The following is a 19585-nucleotide window of genomic DNA, read 5'->3' as shown; positions in this document are numbered from 1 at the left end:
CTCTAGAACGGTGGGAGGGGACTCTCGAGGAATGATAGGGGCCTCTTCAACAATAGGAGTGGACTCTTGAGGGATGACAGGCGAGTCGGGCTTCTTCTTGCGGTGTCTTCGCACTATTGGGGTATACGGAGACTTAATAGCACGTGCACGCCGTCTGATGCGTGAACTCTGTCGTGCAAGAAAAACCCGACGTAAAGCATCCACCTTATCAGTCCACTAAATAATTAAATACAAATATCAATAAATAAACATACATGATATTTAAACAGTGAAAACAAAGACAAATATATTTCAAACTTTCAACCAAAAGACAAAACAAAGACAAATACTAACTTCACAGTGTTAAAGAATACACAGTTTAGCAGAATTGGCAGCAACCGAATAAATTTACTTCAACCAAAAGACAAAACAAAAAGAAAAATACTAACTTCACAGTGTTAATAAATAGTTTAGCAGCATTGGCAGCAACCGAATAAATTTACTAAGCAATCTAAGTGAAATGGTTAATTTAAGTGAAATTACGAGTAAATTTATCATCAAGTTAAATATGGAAAATCTTAAACTTACCTCGTTGCGTAGAGTATGAACCTCATTCTGCAACGATACTACCATCTCACGTAGAGCGGCAACCTCACCACGTAAAGTAGACACCTCCACACGCCATGCACCATCGTTATCGCGTAGAGTACCGATCTCCTCACGCAAGGCATTGACCTCATCACGTAACTCCCTTGACTCATCTCGTGGAGGTGGAGAACAGGGAGATAGAAGTCGTGGCATCTTTGCCGGTCGCCTATCATGAGGTGATGGTGGAGAAGAGGCTCGATGATGTGACGGGATAGGTGATGGCTCTCGTTGTAGAGGTGTATAGTCGGGTCGATCAGGTGATGGCTCTGGGTGAGGTGATGGCTCTCGAAGTGGAGGAAGTGGAGGCTGCTCATCATTCGTGCCATCAAGAAAACGCTGACTAGCTTGCCACCAATCAGTGGCAAGCTTAGCCTCCGTGGGTGTCAGTCTCATTAATGGAATGTTGGCCTCCTAAAAATATAAAAACTCAAACAAAGTTAAACGTCTACTATTAATAACTTGTTTATATATGATAGTATTTGTGTTAACTTACATTATTTATTGTCGCATATGGTATTAAGTCTTCCCAATCCAACAGACGTTTCCTCTTCCAGGAAATAGCCCTAGGAATATCATTTGAAGTTTTTATTGCATATGTCTTCATGGCGGGAAAGGCCTCGAATATCCAAATCTACAAACAATATAATAACAAACATTAGTAATTGTTAAATAATTAATTATAATTTTGAAAACATTATATAGAAATTCTTACCTTAAAGGCCCAAACAAAGCCTGACAAAGTGTATTTCGACACATCGCCCCGTAAACTTTTGCGGTCATCAAAGGCAGACAACAACTTAGTCCAGGTAGCTTTCCATATATACGAACCCCACGGAAACAGATTCCATGCATTTATGTCCTCTACCAATAATATTAGCTCCTGAGGAATAGGTTGTCTGGCCTCTCTGCCTAAAAAGCCGGCATACAAAAGTAGTAGAAGGCATACTCGGACAACATCGACGTCATTCATCCGAGTAAAACCATCTTTCTTATTAAACAATTTCTTCATGTCGTCGACGTGTAAGTTCGGCTTCTCTATTGACTCATCAGGAAAAACCCTGGATAACCATGATGGGCGGGTGATATGACGAGTGTACCGGCCTACATCATCGTGTCTGAATCGTAGACCAGTGATTAAGCAGAACTCCTTCTGCCCAAAACAAGTATATGCCAGTGCAAAATGAAACCATATCTCTTCCTCACCACGTTGTATACTGTCGGGTAGATCGCTAGTCATGGTCTGAAGCCACAAATGGGTCAAATTAGCATCTCCACCCAGATGCTGTACTCTCAGCCATGGCCCGAAGCAGGTTTCCTCAAACAATTTTCTTTGTGTAGGTGAAAGCTTCGAAGCAATTGTAGTGGCTAGGCTAACTTTATTCCTTAATGTCAATGAAGCCGAAAAAAAATTCTACAAAAACAATAAACATACCAAGTTAGATATACCAAAAACTACACTGTCAAGATATACCAAAAACAATAAACATAAATAGTAGTTTATTCTTGAAACTAAAATTTGCAACACTGTTTTGTCTTTTGGTTGAAATGAAAATCGCAACGAGATAATGAGAATCGCAACGCGGAAATGACTATCGCAACGAGAGAATCGCAACACGAAATGACTATCGCAACGCGAAATGAAAATCGCAATGCGATTTTGGTTTCGCATTGCGATTTTTATTTCGCGTTGCGATTTTCATTCTCGAAACTATTCTTCTTCTACATTACTTCAACCAAAAGACAAAAACAAAGACAAATACTAACTTCACAGGCTAAACAGTTTAGCAGTATTGGCAGCAATCGAATGAATTTAATAAGAAATCTAAGTGAAATGGTTAATCTATTATTGAAATTACCAGTAAACTTATCATCAATCTCAATATGAAAAACCTAAAATAATGCAAAAATTTCAAAATAAAAATAAAACAAAACTAACCATCGGAGGTTGATTTTCCATTTCTGAATGATTGTGAGGGATTTTTGACTGTGAATGGTTGTGAGGGATTTCGCCGGCGATGGGGACGGAAATCTTCGGAGATGGGGATGGATTTCGCCGTAGAAAGTGAGAGATGGAGATGGGACTGAGTGTTGTGATTTTAGGTTTGAGGTTATGAGTTGCGATTACTGTGGACGGTTCAGTTTCCGATTTATTAAGAAAAAATTCGTGTTTGGAATTTGAAAAAAAAATACGCGTTAATACGAATGACGCTATGTAAATCGCAATGCGAATTAGGAAAATTGCATTGCGATAGTCAGTATCGCATTGCGATTTTCCAAATTCGCATTGCGATTTACTTATTCGTATTGCGAATTGGGAAAATCGCAACGCGAAATTAGAAAATCGCATTGCGATAGTCATAATCGCGTTGCGAATCTGGAAACTGATTTGCGATAATGGAGATCGCGTTGCGAATTAGCGATCGCATTGCGATTTTGTTGGTCATTTTGACAAATCAGGAAAAAGTTAGTTAAAATCGTATATTATATGAGATTTTTGGTCACTCAGGTTATTTTCTAAAAAAAAAACAAAAAGGGGGGAAGAAGTTTGACACGGAAGTTGTTGCAAAAGATAAACAAGCTTTTCAATAATTTCACTGTTGAAGAGATAGATTGCGAAAAATCAAAATATGTCATCAGTAGATATGGTAATATTGGTTAGATAAACTTGATGGTACTAGTAGATGAGCATTACCTGTTAACAACTATGCATGTAAAGCAAATATTGAGCCTGTATTAGAGTATCAAAATCTTGTATTATGTTTGAAAGAAATAAAATCATACACGGTGAATATTATATTCGCATTGATTGACTAAACGTTGGTGTCATCAACAATATCGATTATGATGATAAATTGACAATCAAGCATAAAACCATATATTAGTACCATAATGCTTACCATTCCAGGTGCCCAATCCACATTTGTCTTTTTCATCTTTTATAATTTTATGCAGATCAAAAATATTATTAAATTATATTAAAATAATTTTTAATCACTAAAGCTCTAAGAATACAAAACAATCACTAAATTTTATAAATGATTTTAAAATAAAATCTTATTAAATTATTCCAAAAGAATCATTTATTTTATAAAATTATTATAAAATGACTTGGGTCCAAGTGAACCGCATATAATATATGATATATCACATCCCCATGGCTCACTAAAGTAAGAAACAAACAAACAAAAAAAGGAAAGAGAAGTTTGACACGGAAGTTGTTGCAAGTATCTACTTGAATGAATTATGTCTGAAACTATAGCGATAATAAAATTAAAGATTTAGATATTATTAAATTTTGTTTATTGTTTGAAATATATTATTGTAGACACCTATTTTTGTTTGAGGTCTTTATTATATTATATAACATATAGTTTTTGAAAATATATAATATAGGTTTTAAAAATATATTTTTGAAAACGTATAATATATAATTTTTGAAAATGTATTTTTGAAAACGTATAATATGTAATTTTTAAAAACTTATTTTTTGAAAACATAATGTTTTGAAAATATATTATATGATTTTGAAAATATAATATATTATATAGTTTTTTCTTTTAAAATATATATATATTAAGCTTATTATTATTATTATTATTATTATTATTATTATTATTTTTATATATTATATTATTATTATTATTTTGGGTTTTTAGGGTACAAGTCTGGTCCAATAAAAGGGGTCCAAAAATAGGTCCAAAAACATAACCTAACAGGCTAGCCTGGCCCAGTAGACCTGGTGGAAAATCAGAGGCCCAAGAAACAAGCCCAAGCCACTAGGGTTTCATCATCAAGTCCAACGTCTCACAAATGAGGGTCGTTAGATCGAGATGGAGATCAACGGCCAGAATCGTAAGAGAGCTAGGTTTGTTTAACCCTAAAATATTATCACACCACAGTCGATCTTGGACCGTTGGATCTGTAACCAATCCAACGACTGAGATCAAATCCAAGAATGTTCTAGAAGCTAGAGAGCCACCGATGGTAGTGCGTGGGAATCACACGCCGATGAGATTACCAGTTGATCGAGATTTCGGCGTTTGGAACATAAAGATTGAAGCAACTCGGACTAAACCATCTGAGATCTCCGGTCAAACACAAACCACGAACAACCGAAAAACAACCCCAAAGATCGGAGCAACTCAGACTGGACCATCCGAGATCTCATGTCAAACATGAACAACCGAGAAACAACCCCGCAATACTCGAAAATACCTGAGATGCTTGGAAAAAAACCACTGTCGGGGGGGGCTATATAAACCCCACCAAGCCATCGAATAACAACAACAGAGAGAACCGTACACGGAAGAAACAAAACACAACAATAAAGCAAAAACCACAAAACCATCGAAGAAGAAAAAACAGTGCACCACAAATATCCGAAAAACCAAGGGCAAAACATTCGAAATCGGAAGAAAAGGTAAAGTCTAAAGACTTTATTTCAACGAAGAACACCAGGAGCGCATCGAGATCTTATTGGGAAAAAGAAAAACCGTCAAGAATTCGAAAAGACATCGAATTAAAGGTAAAAACGAATCTTTGGTTTTAGATCTCCGCCTATAGGAGCTTTTTTAAAAAATCGGGCCTCGATTTGGGGTTTAAGATGTCAGAGAGAATATTTTATGCTAGTTGAGATTTTTCCAATCACCGGTGGCGGCGGTCTAAGTGGTGGCTAGGCGGCGGTCAATCACCAGTTGTTGGCCGGCCATTGGGCCGGTTAAGGAGAGAGGGAAGAGTATTTGAGAGGGTTTGGGAAAATATTTTTTTGTGGGAAATGAGATATGTTTTTTTTTTGGGAATCAGTGGGTATTTATAGCAGGGGACAAAGGGTAATTATCAAAATTTTAATTTATTTCTGCAGCCCCTGATGTTTTGATGCGTAATTCATTTTGAAAATTTGTTGTAGATTTGCCCTTGAATTTTGAATTTATTCAATTTAATCCCTGTTTAAATTTCTTTTATTTTGCAAATTAACCCCTCCTAACTTTTTATTTTTCTTGCACCTTTCAAATAATATCAATTATGTCCTTATTAAATCCTTTTAATTTAGAGTTTTTTATTTTATATTTCTTAATTTAATTTTGTTTTAATATTTAATACTTATTTGATTTATATTTTTAGGTCAATTTTAATCGATCAAAGGCAAGTAATTCGGATCGAATCTTTAAATTTCAGTTTAACTTTTAATTTTCGCAATTAAGACAAGCGGAAAATTAAATTGGTACCAAGGGTACTAATCCTTCTTTGACTGTAATCGACTCCCGAGTCTAATACATTTCTGGTAAAACGCATATCATATAAAAATGGTCAATTAAGGTATCTGGTCAACCTAGTGATCGATGGCGTCTCTAATACATTTATTTAAGTCGAAGCCGAATTACAGGCACACCTGAAGGACGGTTGCGACAATTGTTAATTTTTATCAATTATAGTATTAAATTTTAGTTTTACTTGTAATTATGTCATTCTACCACTAAGTCTCGATGATACGATTAATTGTTGTTGACTTGAAATCCTACACTAAAACGATATTATTTTGGTGTGAATATTTTGATGTTTAAAAGATATCGTTTTAGACACTGAATTTAAATATGTATTGATTTTTTCACTAAACTTTTAAATGATTTACTTTTGACGTTATACTTTTCGACTCTTATCGACAACCAATCATCATCCACATCAATCATCTTTTGTGACAGAATTGGTATTAAGATGTTTACCTTTCGCATGTTGTCTAAAAGAATAAATTGATAAAGTTCAACATTAATATAAGCTCTCTAAATTTTATCACTTATATTAATAAAATATTCATGTATTTACTTACGTTATCCAGGATTCCATTCCAAGTCGGACAAATCAATTATGTCACCTTCAATTATGTAATAAAGATATTGATTGATTCATACAGAGATAGATACATGATTTTATGTTAAGAGATGAAACTATAAGATTTAAAGGAAGATAAATTTATAAAAATTTCAAGGGAATAAGAACATATTATCAATAAAAAGTATAAAAAAATACTTAAATTATGTGAGATTTTATAATTTTCATAGAAACGATTGTCCTGTCAATCTTCTTTCGATCCATCCTTGAATGTATATCCCTGTACCCATATATATTCGAAAAAAGAACATAATGATAGAAGCATGTTTTCAAAGCACAAGTGGGAAGTGGGGGTAAACCATAGTCATAGTCATCGAACATAGTGATAGAACCACCTCCAATTCGCACTTCAAATCATGAGATTGTTGGATGATATCTTGGATTAGTGATGTAATATTGAGGTAAGAAGAACCACCCACTTCAACTGCTTTCTTTGCCTCGTCTCCAAACTCTTGAGCTCTTTTCTTTTCGTTTTTAACATGTTCCTTCTTCAGCAAGAACCCAGATTTCTCATCACCAATGTTCGTAGGTTTGTCGATTCTAAGGCTCACTCGGATTTTCAGTATTTGTACTGCAAGTTTCTCGTTACTAAATTGGTCCACCAACAACGGCAATGTTATCAATGGGACGCCTGCTGAAATGCCTTCGATTGTCGAATTCCATCCACAATGTGTTAGGAAGCCTCCTATTGACCTGTGTGACAGAATCAGTACTTGGGGAGCCCATCCCTTAACTACAAGCCCTCTTCCTTTTATTATTTCCTCGAATCCATCCTCATCCATCCACTTCTTGACTTCGTTCGATGTTGTGTTGTTTCCTCTTAGGACCCAAATGAAGGGCTTGTTCGATGCCTCTAAGCCCAAACCCTACTCTATCAGCTCTGGACACTTTACAGTGCTGATGCTTCCATGACACGCATAGATAACAGAGTTGGTTTCTTGAGAGTCAAGCCACTTCAAACACTGCTGCTCATTGATCGAAGCCTTGTTACCTCTTTCAGCCTTATCCGACTCTTCCTTGTGGCTAAGAGAAACTGGACCTATACACCAAGCTTTCGTTAACTTCCGATACTGCTCGACGAAAGCTGACTCCAGCTCCTCGAAAGTATTTATGACAACCCCATATGATGCTTGGTTAGCTTCTAACATCGATTCACCTATTTCCGTCCAGGATTCATCCCTCTGAAGCGGTAACTGGGCTTTGGTGAATTCGACCTTTTCGGTCAAGCCTGGCACCGTGAAGTATTCGAAAATCAGAGGCTACGGTCTCGAGTATCTTGAAGGAATGTATGTTGTAGGAACAAAGGTTACAGAAGCAACAAGATCCATTGAACCATATCCTTGGAACCTTAAATCTGCTAGCAATTTTGTTGGTATAATAGAGGTACACGTCTGAAATAATGCAACTGGGGCGTGGTGTTAGCTTCTCAAACAACTTCTCCACTGATTCTTCCATCTTGTTTGCTGCAATGATGAATTTGCGGAAGTCCTCCGGGCTCCGATGAATGCACCATGTCTATGTTCTCAACTCCGTCTGCAAATCCGACTTCTTTACCAGGAAACGAGACCTGCACTAATCGGATAGGCTGCCCCAATTCGATAGCCCGAGCGATCGATTTCTGGATTCTGCCTGCGTTCATGGGTGTTGTAACCATAGTAACAATCATGCCACGCTGTGCTAATAGACGACCGATATCTAGCATGGGGAGCAAGTGGCCTTGAGCCATGAAAGGGAACAACACAAAATGGCATTGAGCCGACCGGAACTGGGAAAGAAAGTGAATTGTAAGCACACGGATGAAAAATGTATTATATATAGCTGATGCAAGAATTGTGAGCATATTGGTTTATCATGACAACTCATGACTGGACCGAATGGATGGGCGTAAGCAGTCACCCTTGGAATTATTAAATTTTCGTATTTTTATATTTTATATTTTATATTAATATTATTTTTTCGTGTTTAAAATTTTATAAATTTACTCCTAACATGAAATCATATATTTGATCTTGTTAAAATATTAGGCTAACTGTATGACCTGGAAACTGAAAAATTAAAACAAAATTTTAATAGAAAATCGTTTCATAATAAATTTTAAAATATCTGATATGAATTAATATAATAATAAATTAAATATAATATATTTTAGTAATTAATGGGGTCCATGTCTAGGATGTTTGAACCATATGTATATATATATGGCGGTGGCCTACTAAAGTGAGAAGCAAACCAAAAGGGACAAGAAGTTTGACACGGAATTTATTGCAAAAGATAGGAAACTTTTTTTTATGAGAGATTGCAACTTGGAGATCAAGAAAGGGAAGGGATCGAGAAGACTTGGAGATATTGAACTTGGAGAAGTTTGGAACGGAGTTTTTGCAAATATCTACCAGAATGAATGATGATCTGAAATTATAACGATAATAAAATAAAGGAGATTATTGAATTTGTTTATTAACTTGTTATATTATAAATTTTTTAATTTTATGTATTATAATATTAAAATTTAATTTTGTATTTAATTATATCACTATATTATCAAGTTTTAACGAAACAATGGCTAATTTGATGATGCGACATCTCACATCAAAATAACATTATTTTGGTGCGATTGTTTTGATACCTAAAATGATATCGTTGTAGACATTAAACTTTAGGGTGTATCGATTTTACCATTGAACTTTTAAACAATTACTTTTTAACACTACACGATCTATACTTTTCGATCCTCACCTACAGTCAATCACCACCGTCATTGATCATCTTTTGTGACAAAATTAGTATCAAAATGTTTACCTTTCATATTTTCTCTAAATTTTATAAATTTATCTTCTTTTAAAATTTTATAAATTTATCTCTTAACATAAAATTTTAAGGGAATAAAAACATATTATCAATAAAAATACAAAGAAAATACTTAAATTACATGAGAATTTGACATTTTTTAGAAAATACCAGTCTTCCTTCGATCCATCCCTAAATATATATTCATGTATCCATATATATTCGAAAAAAGAAGTAATGATAGAAACATGTTTTCAAAACACAAGTGGGAAGTGGGGGCAAACCATATTCATAGAACAATTGGTTTACATTGTAAAATTCATATTGATAGAACCATCTCCAATTCTCACTTCAAATCATGAGATGATGAATGATATCTTGGATTAATGATGTAATATTAAGGCAAAGAAGAACCACCCACTTCAACTGCTTTATTTGCCTTGTCTCCAAACTCTTTAGCTCTTTCTCTTCTATTCCTTCATCTCCTTCATCCATCAATTTCTCTATTGCATTTTTAACATGTTCCTTCATTCAACAAGAAACCTGATTTCTCATCACCAATGTTTGTAGGTTTGTCGATTCCAAGGCTCACTTCGATTTTCAGTATTTGTACTGCAAGTTTCTCGTTACTAAACTGGTCTGCCAATAGAGGCAATGTTATCAAGGGGACGCCTGCTGAAATGCCTTCGATTGTCGAATTCCATCCACAATGCGTTAGGAAGCCTCTTATTGCCCGGTGTGACAGAATGAGTACTTGGGGAGACCATCCGTTAACTACAAGTCCTCTTCCTTTCGTTCTTTCCTCGAATCCATCTTCTGCCATCCACTTCTCGACATCGTTCGATGTCGTGTTATTTCCTCTTAGCACCCACATGAAGGGCTTCTTCGATGCCTATAAGCCTAAACCCAATTCTATCAGCTCTGGACACTTTACAGTGCTGATGCTTCCAAGGCAAGCATAGATAACAGATTTCGTTCCTTTAGAATCAAGCCACTTTAAACACTGCTGCTCATTGATCGAAGCCTTGTTACCTCTTTCAGCCTTATCCGACTCGTCTTTGTGGCTAAGAGAAACTGGACCTATACACCAAGCTTTCGTTACCTTCCTATACTCCTCGACGAAAGCCGGCTCCAACTCCTCGAAAGTGTTTATGACAACCCCATATGTTGCTTTGCTAGCTTCTACAAAAGATCGAACTATTTCCTTCCAGGATTCATCAACCCTATCAAGCGGTAACTGGACTTTGGTAAATTCAACCTTTTCAGTCAAGCCTGGCACTGTGAAGTATTCGGAATCAGAGCCTACAGTCTCATGTATCTTGGAGGAATGTATATTGTGCAAACAAAGAGTACAGAAGCAACAAAATCCATTGAACGATATCCTTGGAACCTTAAACCTGGTAGCAATTTTGTGGGTATAATAGAGGCACAAGTCTGAAATAATTCAATTGGGGCGTGGTGTTAGCTTCTCGAACAATTTCTCCACTTCATCTTCCATCTTGTTTGCTGCAACAAAGAATTTGCGGAAGTCCTCCACCGAATGCACCATGTCTACATTCTCGACCCCATCCGGCAATCCGACTTCATTTCCGGGAAACCGGAGCTGCACTAAACGGATAGGATGCACCAATTCGATAGCTTTAGAGATTGATTTCTGGACTCTGTCTGCATTATGAGGCGTTGTAACTATAGTAACAATAACGTCACGCTGTGCCATCAGTGTACCAATATCTACCATGGGTAGCAAGTGGCCTTGTGCCACGAAAGGGAACAACACAAAGTGAGGCTTCTCGGATATGTAACCCATTGAAATGAAGAGTAAAAGGAAGACGAAACTGAATTTGTAATGAAAGGGTGCAGAGATCTGTTATATATAGCGAAATTTGAAGTTCAATTCAGATTGGTATTATTGGAATGGCTGATGCAAGAGCATACATAAGCATATTGGTTTAATCGGCAAAAAGATGAGGTTGTGATGAAAAACTATAATTCTGTGGGCTTCTGGACTTGATATTTGAACCCTTTTTTTTCTGTTCCAAGTAAACTCCATTTTAGCACGTGTCTAACCAATGAATCTGAGTGTTCTAATTAAAAAGGGATAAACTCCATAGGCCATAAACATCAAACAACAAACAAAACATGTGAAAGGCATTATATATGACCATCATCGACTCACAAATCAGACTAAAATCTACTCGAGTCAAAAAGTGTTTAATACTTGGGGTGATGACAATCTAAAATCGATTTGATTCTGAATTAGTGTCGACTGAATTCAATTTGGACCTGGTTATTTTGGATTTGAACTCGACATGAGAACAACCTGAACTCTAATTGAACTTGATAATGTGATAATCGAATCCGATCTACATCAGACTTGATATGAACCCGAACTCGAAATTAACCTAGTAAATAATTGATATTACCCAAATTGTTATCAACCTGACCTGTTATGAACGTGATTAGTTGTAAATCTAACATGTAATTGACTTAATTGACCTGACTTGTTATGAAACCAATCTGATATTGACCTACTTGGTATTTATCTTACTTGTAAGTTATAATTGATTAAATTGTGAGATTATGAATTTATGATATTATAGTGTGACAAAATTATTCTTCACTATTTAAGGTACATGGCTATTTATGATAATATCTAATTATTTACAATTGAGAATAAATGACCTCTCATGCCTTAAAGCAGTCATTTATTACTTCAATCGAAATGAAGAGATATCACTATTTCGTCTTAAAATTCAATATTGATTCAAGAAAAAAAAACGATAATATCTAATTATTTCCAATCGAGAATACCTCTTATGCCTTAAAACATTCATTTACTACTCCAATCAAAATGAAGAGATATCACTATTTCATCTTAAAATTCAATATTGATTCGAGAGAAAACAGTAATATCTAATTATTTCCAATCAAGAATACATGACCTCTCATGCCTTAAAGCAGTCATTTATTACTCCAATCGAAATGAAGAGATATCATTGTTTCGTCTTAAAATTCAATATTGACTCGAGAGAAAACCATAATATCTAATTATTTCCAATCGAGAATAAATGACCTTTTATGCCTTTAAGCATACATTTATTACTCCAACAGAAATGAAAAGATATTACTATTTTCAATATTAATTCGAGTGTTATTTATTTTGAAATCTCATTGAAAAATACATAAAAAAATAAAACAAGTTAAAAGCATACATCAAACAAGTACCATCAATTATTTATTTTACCCACGTTTAATGAGAATAATGATGTTCAATTATTTAAATACATCGAGACAACCTTAGATTTGATCTAACAGTCTTTTCTCGGTGAACTTAATTAAAAGAACATGATCTTTTTCTCAATCCCCAAATTTTAAAATACAATCAATTTTTTTAGTTTCACTTGGTAGGATACCTTTTTATTTTAAGAATATTGAAAGTGACCTCTTATTCTTTAAAACAATCACTTCCCTTAATCTCAAAATAAATTGATAATCCTTTAGCCAAAGTATTTTGATCGAATCAAAAAAGGTTTATGTGGGTACCATGCAAATTAATTCCAATCAAAATCTAAACTTGTATATATATAAATCACATAAATATAATAATATATAATACTTAATGGTAAACCGATATATAAAAAAAATTAATTATAATTACTTCATTCATTACCTTAGTATATCATGTAAATAAAATAATAATTTAAAAATGTAATATGTGAATTTAAAAAATATTATACACATGTAACTCGGAAATATAAAGAATATAACATAGTATGTTTTAGTACGAATATATATATATATATATTATATATATATATATATATAAACATGTTACACAAATATCATATAAATATAAATAATATAATGAATTCATGAAATATCAAACGAATCAAATATACAATCTTATGATTAAATAAATGAAAAGAAATTGAAACTTTAAAGGTAAAATAACAAACATGGCAAGGATAAGGATCTAAACATAAATAACATAACATATAAAGACTAGGAAACTAATTTAACAATTTACATATAAACCAATCCAATTTAAAAGGCTAAAATAAATGAGAATAATCCATGACTTATTATATTAGAAATTAATTGATGATCAAAACAAAATATTTAGGAACTATGGGCTCAAATACAAATATGCATAAACAAACTTTTAGGACCAAAATGTATGCGGTTTGATACTAAGAAACAAACCTATAAAGAAATATAATTACAGGGGTCAAATTTCTAATAACCACATGCATGAAAGGACGAAAATGAAAAGCATAAAAAACTAACAGTCATAAATATAAAGCATAAAAATCATCAGCAAACATGAAAAATGGATTTTTTTTTAAGACCACAAGAGAAAGTCTTCATTAATATAAACAGGTGGCTACAAATAAAATATACAAACAAATTGAGGACTTAAATTAGAATTTTCCCTATCCTAAAAAAATGCGCAAATCCCATGGATTCCAGACACATGCACAGCTTGTAAATTGATTTGCTTTTATGGCAAAATTAAAGTCCTTTTTCTCCATGGACAGAACCGTAGCCCATATTAATCCCAAAACGGCAGCACTTTAATATTAAGCCTTAATTAGGCATAAAAGCAAAACCCTAAGCACGATGGAGACCCACGGCCACCGTTACCTGGCTTCGTCGAGGAGCCGAACAAAACTCACTACATGGCCCCCTAACGTAACCCCTAAACGAAACCTTTTTCGAGCCCTACTATCTGGAACCCATTAAAATAACCAGAAACAAAGTGGTTCTCATATATTATTTTCGATTTTCTGAAGGAAAACCCGATCCCGGTATAAACTAGGTTTTTCTCCGACGAGGTAATGCTTTTGTTTCAGGGTTTCTCTTTTTGTTCGAAAGCTCTTCCATTCTCCTGTTTTGATTTTTTTTTCTGTTCCGTTTTCTCTCTATTTCCTCTGGATATTTTTTTTTCAGTCTAAATCCGAATCGTTCTTTTTTCAGATCTCCCTCTCCCTCTTTGTGTGCTTGGGGAGTTTTTGCAGAGACTATCATCACGGGTTCGGCCGAATCACGGGTGAGGGTTGATAGGTGAGAAATAATTTTCTTTTTTGTTTTTTTTTGCCTTATTGCGTGTTTAGTGACTATTGACAGAGAAATGATAACATTTGCGGTTGAAACGGTGGCTGTCAGGTTGTCGAAGCGGCTGCAGAAGCAGTGGTGGCGATGGTTCTTGGTTCTAGTGGTGGCGGCGGCTAAAAACTCTAGGTGTTTTGGGTTAGAGTATTGGGCCTTGACTTGCTGTTGAGCTTCGGTACTGGGCCTGATGTAATGGGGCTTGGGTTGTATTTCAGGCTCAATTTGCTTTGTTTGGTTATGTAACCTGTAAACCAAAAAATATATATTAAAAACGTCGGGATGAAAATTGGTGTAGACATATATGATATGCATAGTTATAAAAAGTGCGCCTGAGGCGCAAAAGCGCAGAGGTTCACTGAACGGGACTTTTTCAACACTGAAGCGAGGCACGTAGCCTAGGCACACCTAAGCTCAGCGAGGCGCAGCAAGGCTTTGAGGCGCGAGGCTCAGTCGAGGCGCGATGTGGGCTTAAAACCTTGTGTTCCTTCATCGAAATCCTCACCGAGGTTTGCAAATCGGGCCTCGACTCGAAGAACTCAATGATTTTCTCTTGTGTTTCCCTATTTTTCCCTCTCATGTAGCTCTTCAGGGAGGCTTTGTCGACCTCGAGTTTATTGGTCGACTTGGCGTACGTTAGCATGTTGAGTTGGGGTGAAGGTTGGAGCGGTGAAAGTGGGGTCAGGTGAAGGGACAGCCACTGGATACGGCAGTTCACGGCAGCGATAGATGGGTATTGTTCGTCCTCCGTTGTCTTATTTGGGTTCATTTCCTACAAAGAACAAAAAGTTCGGTGAGGGGGATTTTGAACGGTGGTTTGTCTTCGTACGAATAAGAAGGTGAAGAAAAAGGAGGAAGTGACTAGTGAGTAATTTTAAACACAAAAGCTATGGTAACATGTCGTATTTTGATTGGAGGGAAGAAAAATCTTTAGTTGTTGCGGGTACTTGTGGGGAATGAATAAAGTCATGACGTGGAACATTTTGTGATTGGTTGTAATCCCCTCAGACCGATACGGGTAACTCGATCCGATCTGGAGTGTCATATTAGGGCCACCGGAGAGACCCACTGTAAAAATAGCAAAAATTTTAAAACTTTTTATCAAAGCGTAAACTTATAAAATCATTTATCAGTATTCAAAAATAAAATAGATTTTCAGACTCGTATATAAAACAAAATACAATTACATGCCCCCTAATCACATGTATCATACTCTGTAACAACGCCGGAAGAACTCCCTTACTGAAGTCGATAAATGCACTGGTACAATTCTTTTAACCTGAAAAGGTGAGTAATAGAGTGAGCTTCGAAAAGCTCAGTAATACAGAACTACCAGATGATGCTACAGGACATGCAGATAAATGGAAAGCCATAATTTCCTTATTGAATCAAACATATACCAATTGCGGAATAATCTGGGGTTCCATTACTAGTGTGTTCCATCAGTACGATAAAATCATAATAGGTACATTAATCAAATGATAGTTCAGTAAAATCCCATAAACCATACTGTAGTGGAGCTTTTTAAACTCGTATTTTAAACCATCTTACAAAGAGTTAACCTAAGGAAACATCTTAGGGTCTGAGAGCCTACCCAAGATAGATTTTGGGGTCATGGGGCCTACCTAAGAACACATCTTAGGGCCGCAGGGCTTACCCGAGAATGATCTCAGGGCCACAGAGCCTACCTAAGAGTCACATTAGGTCCATAAAAAAATTTCAGCTTGATCAGAGCTGTACTTTACAAATCTGTATCTCCAAGATACAATTTATACAATGATACAAATCCATAAGCCATCACCGTTAAGTCGGTGCATCCATAAAACAGTAACCATAGATTTCATTGTACCACATGTTAAAATAATAAAACAATTTTTCAAAATATAAGGAACACACTAGAGAATCCAAATATTTTTCAGATGTATTTTGTAGTTATCAATATGGATAACATGAACTTGTGCAATTTGATCGGATTCCAGTAATAAGATCTTATTGAAGAGAATCGATTTCTAACCGATCTAATCAGACATTTCAGATTGATACTTTAGAATTCCACTATGTTTCTATGTGTATCAGAAAAACGTTCAGGAACCTTTATACATAATAATTCTAAATTCAGATTTACTGAGAGTGATTCCATTACCCAAACAATCAGGGGTATTCAGGAATATACTTTGAATTCATAGGATTTCAGCCCAATTGAACCAAATGAGGTATTCTGAATCTTTTCCTTCTGCGTTACTTGCGTTTTCAAACATAAGGGTATTTTGGTGATTTTGGTGGTCATTTTTATTCCATTTATTTCAGAGCTCGAAGATATCCAATCATTCTTGAGCTCGGTGGTATTCTTGGGTCATTTCCATTACACGGGTATTTTGGTCATTTTACAGATTCAGCGTATTTCAATCATTTCTTTCTGTCCGGTCTTACTATTAAATTCAATCTTATCATTTATTTCAGTCCTTTCAAACAGTTATGACAATAGAATACCCTGAAAAATTATTCTTCAGGTATTTACTCATCGGATATTTCTGGGTCAAGTGTCTTCTCAGATTTTACAAACGAAAAATCTGGAATTTTCCTGAACTAAGTCAGGATCTTAATAATCAATTCCGTACTTAATCGAGTTAAATATGAATCCTTAAAGTATTTTCTCATTCAGGGTTAACTAGGACTATTTTACCTCTCAAGGGCATTTCCGTAATTTCTTAACCAGATAATTTCAATATTAGCTCTTAACGAAAATAATTATAATTTAGAGATCATATGATCAATTGCTTTACCGAACATTCTCTTATCTTGAAATGATTCCGTAATAGAATTCTAATATCTTGCACAAACCCTCTAGGGGTTAAAAACCGGTTATCCGAATTTCGTAAGCAAAATCTAGCATTTCTTAAGCACATCTGTAGTTTTATCATATCAATATATCCTTTCAGAGTTATTAATCAACTTCCAGGGACAATTCTTGACATCTTACAACTTAAGGGTATTTTCGTAATTTAACCCTACTAGAGTATTATCATAATTTCTCATCCAAGTACCTTTAACATTTAATCTCTGATGAAATAAACTATAAGTTACAAATCCATGTTGATTTCTTTATCACTAAGCACAGAACTTGTAATTTAATTCTAACAATCCCTCAATTTCTTATAAAAATCATCTGAACCATAATCAATTACTGAACCCTTTTACTGTATTCAGATCGAGTGTAGAAACTAATTAACTACACAAATGAGACCAACATTATCTTAATCATGCATTTACCAATATTCACATGTTCCATAAAGCATAAAGATGTAGTAAAGTATTATCTCGATTTTCGTGCAATATTGATCGACCATAAAAATTCCATTCGAACGCCCTTGATCTTGAAATCATCTTCCAATATTCCCTCGGATCCATATCAACAAAGATTATATCAGAAACGGAGCTTAATTGAGATAAACGGATCGAATCAGATGATAAATCAGTAAAAACAGCTTACCGGGTTCGAATTTGGCGAAACGGACTTCGGATTCGGATTCAGGACGTCGAAAGCATAAAATATGACTTTTCAGAAATTTGAAACTTTCGGTCAAAATCAAAGTCAACGGGTTTGACCGGTAATTACGATGTTTTCGGGTTTGAATTTCGAAAAATGAACTGCGGAATCGGATTTGGAACGTCAAAAAATGTCAGGATAGGTATACTTGGTCAAAGTCAAAAGTCGTTTAATTCCCGGTCAAAGCCAGTCAAAGTTTTGGTCAACAGTGATCAACGGTCAACGGGTCGGGTCGGGTCAATGGGTCGGGTAAACGGGTCAGGTCAGGTCGGGTTATGACCGGTCAAACCGGTCAAAACAGGAGCAAAACCGGTCACTTTTCCCTTCCCCATGTGTAGTGGCGACGCGTGGGGGCGCGTGAACAATGCTAAATTCCCGGAAAAATTCCTAAAAATTATTTTAAGGGATTTCTAGATACTTACAAAGCTCGGTTCACAATTTTGAACGGTGGAGAGCTCGATTTCAACAAATCAGAAACTTTGACCGCTTCAGCTCCTCACGCGCCGCCGTCGACGGAGACCAAGGATGACACCGGCGGACTCGGAACGATGCAAGGAACACGATGGTGCGGGAGGTGTCGTAAAAGGATGACCGGATCGTCGTGAATCGATGAAAAACCAACTAAAACTGAGTTATTTTCGACGATGCTTCCGACTGAAATTAACGACGAACGGTGACGATTCACGACGAAAGGTTTGAGGGGTTTTGTTCTTCGCTCGACAACGAACACGATGGTGGTTTCGGCTCGTCGATCAGAGGTCGGACGGCGAGTAGATCGAAGTTGAAAGTTGGTGACCGGGAGAGGAATTATGAGCATTTTCTACAGAAAATGCACGGGAAATAGAGGTTATATTAACTCCTAAAGAAAAATGGTCAAATCATAAGTTTAGCCACTGAACTTCCTACACTTCTTAAAATGGTCTGTCAACTTTGAAATTTTACAATTTAATCCACTGTTTCTTTCAAAATACCAATTAAATCCACCACTTCATAATTTCTTAAAATTTAGCCCCTAAATTGGGGTGTTACAATTCTCCCCTCCTTAAAAGAATTTCGTTCTCGAAATTCACTCATATCGCATAATTGCAGAAATAAAACTTCCATCAGTTCTTTCATATCTTTAAGTAACTTTTACAAAAGTATGGATCCTTCACTAATCCTTAACCAGCTGAGCATACATTCTTATCATAAATTTTCCTTATTTCAATAAAAGAATCCGAACGAAAATTTTCTTGAGTAATCAATTCAGTCTTTGTCATGAGAATAGGCTCATAGAGCAGTAACATATCCCAATTTCATTTCCGGAGTCAAGTCAGAATTTTTCAGATAAATAACTCTCATATGGATCGTGAGGTACTTCACAGCATTTAGAAAGATGTTACTGGTATTCCTTTTTGTACAAGTATATACTTAACGAATAGAAATTTCGGTTTACTCATTAAAGATAGGGACTCGGCCCAGGAGTTCCGGCTCAGAGAGGTACAATTGTAGTCTAGGGGCATGTACTGATCAGACATCTTTTGACATTCGATCGGCCTGTCTATCTTGAAAAATTTGACTCAAACCATAGCTCTGATACAATTAAATGTAAGCCCCTTAGACCGATACGGGTAACCCAATCCGATCTGGAGT

At 35.5% G+C, this 19585-nt stretch overlaps 2 protein-coding genes and 1 pseudogene across 2 annotated transcripts; all 3 read right to left on the bottom strand.

The window, feature by feature from the left end:
- Nucleotides 1–6782: 6782 nt before the first annotated feature.
- LOC120211676 (UDP-glycosyltransferase 73C4-like) lies at nt 6783–7295 on the bottom strand. The gene has a single exon (XM_039210171.1). It carries the CDS (start codon nt 7293–7295, stop codon nt 6783–6785), a length of 513 nt encoding a protein of 170 aa, XP_039066102.1.
- Nucleotides 7296–7379: 84 nt separating this feature from the next.
- On the bottom strand, nt 7380–8239 carry LOC120211675 (UDP-glycosyltransferase 73C5-like). The gene is made up of 2 exons (XM_039210170.1): nt 7957–8239; nt 7380–7741 (listed from the first exon to the last, which is right to left on the bottom strand). Exons 1-2 carry the CDS (start codon nt 8237–8239, stop codon nt 7380–7382), a joined length of 645 nt encoding a protein of 214 aa, XP_039066101.1.
- Nucleotides 8240–9648: 1409 nt separating this feature from the next.
- LOC120211674 lies at nt 9649–11231 on the bottom strand (annotated as a pseudogene).
- Nucleotides 11232–19585: the final 8354 nt, after the last annotated feature.

The sequence above is a fragment of the Hibiscus syriacus genome, unplaced genomic scaffold, assembly GCF_006381635.1.
Source record: "Hibiscus syriacus cultivar Baekdansim isolate YM2019G1 unplaced genomic scaffold, ASM638163v2 tig00109980_pilon, whole genome shotgun sequence".
NCBI classification, from domain to species: Eukaryota; Viridiplantae; Streptophyta; class Magnoliopsida; order Malvales; family Malvaceae; genus Hibiscus; species Hibiscus syriacus.
Note: the sequence above shows the minus strand (reverse complement) of the source record. Positions and strands in the feature narration are given on the sequence as shown.

Bases quoted from the DNA above. Each gene is read 5' to 3' on its own strand.
- LOC120211676 (XM_039210171.1), bottom strand. From the start codon at position 7,295: ATGGATGAGGATGGATTCGAGGAAATAATAAAAGGAAGAGGGCTTGTA.
- LOC120211675 (XM_039210170.1), bottom strand. From the start codon at position 8,239: ATGGCTCAAGGCCACTTGCTCCCCATGCTAGATATCGGTCGTCTATTA. The intron at 7,742-7,956 runs GTGGAGAAGTTG...TCACGGTGCCAG, and splicing joins CAAACAAGATGGAAGAATCA to GCTTGACCGAAAAGGTCGAA.